At 32.8% G+C, this 7,433-nt stretch overlaps 1 protein-coding gene across 1 annotated transcript; it reads right to left on the bottom strand.

Annotated features, from left to right (window-relative positions):
• Positions 1–1,450: 1,450 nt before the first annotated feature.
• On the bottom strand, positions 1,451–6,157 carry LOC114760472 (protein NDR1-like). Its single transcript, XM_028949733.1, has 2 exons — positions 6,153–6,157; positions 1,451–2,093 (listed from the first exon to the last, which is right to left on the bottom strand). Exon 2 carries the CDS (start codon positions 2,029–2,031, stop codon positions 1,558–1,560), a length of 474 nt encoding a protein of 157 aa, XP_028805566.1. The 5' UTR covers positions 2,032–2,093; positions 6,153–6,157; the 3' UTR covers positions 1,451–1,557.
• Between the last annotated feature and the right edge of the window lie 1,276 nt (positions 6,158–7,433).

The following is a 7,433-nucleotide window of genomic DNA, read 5'->3' as shown; positions in this document are numbered from 1 at the left end:
CTTGTTTTGAGATCCCAGAGATTTTCTCGGAAGACAGAAACTGAGATTTTGTTTCGTAATATGATAGCTTTAGAGCAATGCCATTATCCGTTCAAATCTTACATTACGGAGTATGCTTTTATATTGGATTGCCTAATCAATGAGCATCAAGATGTGGATCTAATCACTCATAAGAAAATCATTCACAACTTTCTAGGCAATGCCAATGATGTTGCTAATTTATTTAATGGTCTCCTTAAACATATCATGGGGGAGCACATAATAAGTACCCATTACCATGAGATTTGCCAACAGTTGAATCGCTAGTGCAAATGTGCTTGGAACAAGAGGTGCGCAAATTTGAAACGTGATTATTGCAAGACGCCTTGGCATGCTATGGCTTCTGCTGCTGCTATTGTGGTCATACTTCTCAACCTTATTCAAACCATATTGGCTTTCCTCCAAATTTGACTAGATGAAGTAGAGAGGGGGGGGGGGAGAGAGATTGTTCTGTGCTTGAAAGGTGTGTTCACCGTCTACACCCATAAGTTGGTTTCTTGATGATGTCCATGACTGTTGTGATCTTTGTTCATTTGTTGTTTTCATTAAACAAAGTTATGACTAGTGTGAACTTTCTGTGTTTCCAAAAAAAATCTTCTAAATTTAGGTTATAGAGTTCATATTCTTTCAATTTCTGCAGTAAACATTACGATAAAAACTTACTGGTTTATTCCCTCTATGTTGTTATTTATTTTTTTTTTCCTTGTGCTTTGAATCTTTTGATTACTGAGTTCCTTAGTGGGCTTTGAGTTTGTTTGGCTAGTGTTTAAGCATTAGAATTTTGTTATTTCTGTTAACAACCTGATAATTGTGCTCATGAGATACCGTATTTTTGCTTGCTTTATTTGTTCGATATGATACAGTGTTTCCTAAGGTTTTGAGGTGTGTAGAACAAAATTAATAGATATAGGTATGATGTTGAGTATGAAATTGGGCAATTGGCAAATTCCTCCATTTTCTTTTTATTTTTGTGGTTTCAATTTTTTCCCTAATTTTTCAGATTTTTATTGCTTCAATATTTCTTGCATCTTTTTAGTTTGTATTCCCATTTCTCCTGGTCCCCTATCTTCATGTTTAGGATTACTTTGATTAATTCTCAATTTTTTGTTTAAAAAATTATGGATTGGAATGCATATCGTTATGGTTACAATTATTCTCAATATCCCTGTCCTTCCATATGTTCATCTTTATTTTAGATTATTAATCAATTAAAATAATCATTTAAAAAAACAAAAAAAAGTAAACCTGGACTATTCTGGACTTGGCCCATTAGTTTGAGCTTGGCCCATTAGTTTGAAGAGGTTCAAACAAGAATTACGCTTTAAAAGTCTTATTTAAAACCTTGAAAAAAAAAAAAAGAAGAAGAAGAAGAATTACGCTTTAAAAGAGCATCTTAAGATGCTGACTCAGAATCCAAATACAACCTTATGTGAGATGTCCTAGCACGCATGATAATTAGCTCGAAATGTTCATACCAAAAAAAAATAAAAAAACAAGAAAAACAAAAAACACCAATGCTTAGAGAGACAAACCTGGAAGTACAAAACGGGCAACAAGACCCAAAACCAGAAGCATATAATAGCATCCGGTAGTGAGCGGGGTTGCGCCGGACTCGATCACTTGAAGAGAGTGTCCAAGTCTGATATCATCTTTCTCATCTTTCAAGCCGGCATCATTAACGGCGACATTAGCTCCTCCCCATAATCTGTGTCGCGCGGTGTAAAAGAACATGATTTTGTACTTCACCGACGTCGTGAAATTCACCCGGAAGTATGTTTTCCCGTCCACCTTCGCCGTCCCGTTAAGTGCCCCGGAATGTGTTTCAACGGAGCTCCACTTCTTCGCGTTCTTCTTGCGCCCCTGATAGAACCCGGCAATGATGGAGCTCCCAATCGGGCTGGTGATATTCCGATCAAGAAAAACACCGACGGTGAAGTTGACGTTGTCATATCGAATCCCAGATTCCTTGTTTCCGTTATCGAACTCGACCATGAAGATTATGGCGGAGTTGGTAGTTGCATTTGAGGTTTTGTTCAGTTCAGGAGCGATGAGGGCTGCGATAGAGCATTTGGGTTCATTGGGTCGCAGACCTAACCATAGGAACAAGGCAAAGAAACCCAGACTGATTAACGAGCCGAAACAACATTTACACAAATCTCCTCCACGAGATCCAGCAGCCGTTCGCGCTGTCCCGCCTCTCATCATCGCCATTTTCTGACCGGCAGCTTGAATGGTACTTCAAGCAAGAAGCTAAGTGAGTGGCGAGAGGCAGTGTAATTATTGTACAACTACGCAATGAATGTAAAGGAAAGTGGCGAGTATTGTTAACGAGGGAATGAAAGCTGTGATTAGTTTATAATTAGATCATATTTACATTATTGATTGCTTTCTACAATTGAGTGTTCGGTTAGGCTACTTTTACTTGTGGTTCGGATTTGATTAATTAAAAAATTATGGAGATGCACAGACCATCACCATTATTTTTTATTTTATTGAATGATAGCGGTTTTTAAATGGTCAATGTTGATGGCAACGTTCAGAAAATTGGGTCTGAAGAAGTTTCTTAGAAAATGCATCTTTAAATGCTGATACACTAGAGATTCGTGATAACGGACAGTTTATTTAATTTTGTTTTGTCAGTGTTTATGTTGTTGTTTCTTTCATTTTGTCTGTTTTTATCTAGATTTTCGTTTTGTACCGTAGACCTTTTAGTTTAATAAAATCTCTTTCTATTGTAGACTTATAAATATATATATATATATATATATATATATATATGTACCTGCCCAGGAACAACATGCTCACGTGTTATCTCCAGTTTTTCTCTAGCATTTGGCATTTTGTCGTTAGGCTATATACATATTGTCACTTGATTTTTTCCAAAAAGCAAATAAAATAAATTAAACATATCAATATTAAACGTTGGCTGCTTCTTCTATGAATTATAGTCAAGTAGTGAAGCTGGTGTGCCAAAGGATATGAACCTCAAATTGGAATCATAGATCTGACTTTTAATCAAACAAACTACTGTGAGTATAAGTGGATATCTCTAACCAAAGTGCAGTGTGACAACTTCCGACAAAAATGACAGCTTGATAGGAAAAACTAGAGCTAGTGACATCAATGGCTGGTTTAAAATAACTATAAGCTGATTAACAATGTGCAAGCTATTTCAGCCCACACAGCCATTGCAAGCTGGCCCTTTCTACGAGCCCTAACTTTAAGAAAAGACAACATATCTAATGTCTCACTCAGTTTGTTTGAAATGCATATGTTATGTTGGCAAAAAAAAAAAAAGAAATGCATATGTTATCGTGTAATACAACATTGAAATTTATCTAGCCGTATGCCTCTAACGAATTCCAATATTCATTGAGAAATTAAAATTTTTTAAATATAATAGGTTTGAGTATCAAATAATTTAATCACATCATGCATTAAGTCCTTCGTTTCCAGTGACGGGTCGTAAAATATAACGGGGTAGGTAGGTTTAGATTGGATTTAAATATATGACCACCATAGAAATACGTGAAGGTACCCTCTAGTTTTAAACTATTGATTGAGATCCATATTTTAATTTGGATATTAAATATGATTTTAGATCGTTACATTAAAGGTGAAGTTTATGTAAAAAAGTTAATGTAACTTTTGGTCCTAAAATTTGGGTTTATTTTGATTTTGGTTCCTTCAATTTTAAATTTATAATTCTAGTCCCTGAATTAGAATCCAACTTATAATATTAGTCCTCGAAGATATAATGATGTTAAAATCTGTTAAAATGTTGTAAATAACATTAAAGTGATAATATGAATGCATCAGATAATATTTAGTTGGATATTATATGAATAATACAGTGAAGAAGAAAAAAGAATATGTCTCAAAAACACAACTGTTTAGCTTCTTTTTTTATCTCTAGCAACTTGTTTGATGGAGTTGTTCATATTTTGAGAACCTATCCCCTTTCGTATCATTATTATGTTATCATCGTAAGATCCAGTTAGATGTCATCTGGTAAATCCACATTATCAATTTAATATCATTCCTGATACTTTAGCGGTTTTTAATAGTGTTTCAGCTCTAGGGACCACCATTTTAAAATTAACTAAATTCTAGAAACTAAAACCACATGTTTGAAATTTGAGGGACCAAAATCAAAATAGATCTAAATTTTAGGAACCAAAAATTATATTAATTCTTAATTCTTAATTAAATTATCGACTTGAACACTATGCGTAAACGTTAAAAATGATGTTTGTGGCACCCAAGTTGCCAAAATATTTACTGAACAATAACAACAAAGAAAAACTAATTTACTGGTGCTTATTATTTTACCGGTCCTTTTATATATATATATATATATATATATTTTCCTTTTATTGAGTCCTTATTGTATGCTTGGTTTTTATGAGAGTAGTTTATGCTAGCGTGGCACACATCTTCTTGCTCATCTTCCTCGCCCCAAAAAAATTCCAGTCTCCTTTAATGCACACTCTGTTATTTCCCTCTCCATCATCGCCCTCTTCTTGCTTGCCTTTCTGAACCAAACCCCCACTCTCCTTCTTTCTCGCTCCCCTTCAATTCCCACTCTCTTTCCTTCCTTTCTCTCTCTACTATATTTTGCCCTTTGATATGTTTGTAATTCTCAGCTAAGATTTATTAACTGAAGCGTAAGTATTGGTGATATGCGGCATTAGCCTGGAGATACCACAACTACTGCCAATAGGATTTTCCTACCAATTTGGACATAGGTATTACACATGTCTGCGTAGGGTAGAGAGGGATGGCTTAAACACTAGCTAGAGAGATTATATTGGGATTCCAACTGCTTAGTCTCATTTTTTATTTTATCCACTGGATTATCTCTTTCAACCTAGTCTCAAAAGCTTAAGAGTCCCATAATTAAATACTATGCAACGGCTTAGGGATGTTCCATCCCAAACTATACAAACTCAATCAACAATTTATGTACCTAATAATTTTAGGAGAAAAGACACTAAAATACCCTAAAAAATGCTAAAGAACAAATTAGAGTAAGTGAATTTCAAAATCCCAAATCAGACCTCTTTTATTATTTTGGAATTTTGAAATATTGTGAAATGATAACATTATCCGTATTTTTAATGACTACTTTTATATAGCTATTGACTACTCTAATTTAACTATTGACTACTTTTATTTTCAAAGTTTCAATGACTAGTTTTATATAACTATGACTACATAAAAGTAGTAAATAACTAAATAAATAGTAGTCACTAGATCTCTAACAATATTTAATATATTTTTTGAAATTTTGAAACAAAAATAGTCAATAGTGACACTAGAGTAGTTAATAGCCATAAATGAGTAGTCACCAAAATTTTAAAAATGGAAGTAGTCAACCCCAATACCAGAGTAGTTAGTAGCTAAATAACAATAGTCATCAAAATTCTAAAAACAAATATAATTAATAACTAAAAAAGAGTAGAAATGTTGCCAGAGCTCCAACGGTTGGCCATTGGCAAGGTCATTGACATTGAAGCTTTGGCGGCCGGAACTGCTAAGGTGGCAATATTTTTTTAAAAAAAAGGCAAAAAAAAGTAAAAAGGCATTTATGTAATTTTATAAGATTTGAAAATTTCAAAATGGTAAAAACGGTTTAGATTAAATTTTGAAATTCATCCATGCTTATTTGTCTTTTTGCAATTTTTAAGGTATTTTATTGTCTTTTTTTTTCTAATTTTAAATATTTACTTGATGGCTTAACCCCTGATAGACGTATTAAAACAAAAATATTTTATAAAATAAAAACAATCCTAGTGTCTTGTGAGAGCTTTGTTGGTTAGTGAGTGATTTATAAATACCTTTATAAGCATTTTCTGAATTTGGAAGCATTCTCTAACCTCAATGAGTTATGGGATCAACTCATATAAACTTTTATTCAAAAATAATAATAAGAATGGTGCGATTGATTTTGAAAAATACCGAATCTAAATAACCACATTTAATATGATCGGCTGTCATGGACTTGCAGTGAACCGTCCATTCAAAATAAAGAAAGGAGCAGTGCCACATTTAGTATATGTTCCTTACTTTCTGACTTTCAATATGCATCAGAGTCATCTTCAATGCGAAACCAGCTGGATCTACAAAATCATCTTCGTCCGAGCATTCGATAGGCTATATTACTCCTCATTCTACATGTGGGAACTATTTTTTTCTTAATCACTAGAGTGCCCTTGCACATAAATCAAATTTTCCGATGAACGCATGATACCGGTTCCTCTCTTCTTCCTTTCTTAATCAACTAAATCAAGGAAGGCTATAAATGAAGTTCCAAAAACTTTTGCATAAAAGACGAAGTGACTTATTCTCTTATCCATAAATTGTTCAACACGTAAGATAAGTCGTAAATTGATTATGATTTACAATTAATCATGTGAAATTTAAAACTCAATTCTAAATCATATTACATATTAAAATTGGTTATTGGATAGTTTACAACTCATTTCTCGTTAATTATTTATAACTCAAGCGTCGATCATAATGAGGGGTATACGATAATGACCACTCGCACACAAAATAAAGTTTAAGGGGGTATATGATGATGAGGGGTTATTCACATGGATTGAAAAGCTTATACAGGTTTGTTGTTAAATTTTAAATGTTAAAATGGTTATTTATAGATGATATAAAGTTCAGAGGAGTTCTAACTTGTGCAACTCAGTATAAAAATTATACAGTAATAAAGTTAAGGTTTGATGGATTGAAATTAGGCTTAGCTTAAGTTAAATTGCAAATCCAAAAAAAATAATTAAATAAATTGGGAACATTGTGATTGGGATTATGTGTTATTTTGTAAATTCCATGACTTCATGCTCCAAACAAACGACCAATTTCTCCTTGTTTCTAAATTGCATATGATATGATATATTGATTTATTTTAAAATTTAAACAGACCCTATATATGTTTGCTCACATATTTAATATACTCCTTCTTATCCATAATATAAAACGTGGGTTAGAAAAAAATTATAGTCCAAAATATAAAATGTTGTCAAGATAATTAATGTGATTGTTTTTTTCTCATTAAATATAGGAGAGAGAAGATAAAGATGAGAGAGACGAGATAATATAAGTGTAAATATTATATACAATTTTATCATTTTTTAAGAAAAAATAGAAAAACTCCATCATTTTAGAATAAATTTAATAATTAAACTTTTATTTTTTTAGTATACAAGAAAACTTAACTATTAACTTCTTGTATTATACCCTCATGGGAGTACTTTGGTAAGTAATTTTATGACATGGCGCAGGTGGTTCCCGCCCATTCAATAAACAGAAGGCTAAAGACAGAAATGCAGACGGCAGAGATGATGGGATCACGTGAAAGACATTGTCCAATAAAATGGAGA

The sequence above is a fragment of the Neltuma alba genome, unplaced genomic scaffold (genome assembly GCF_004799145.2).
Source record: "Neltuma alba isolate B1F8T4 unplaced genomic scaffold, ASM479914v2 tig00001639_pilon, whole genome shotgun sequence".
Lineage (NCBI taxonomy): Eukaryota > Viridiplantae > Streptophyta > Magnoliopsida > Fabales > Fabaceae > Neltuma > Neltuma alba.
The sequence above is the reverse complement of the archived record's forward strand: the minus strand, read 5'-3'. Positions and strand labels throughout refer to the sequence as shown.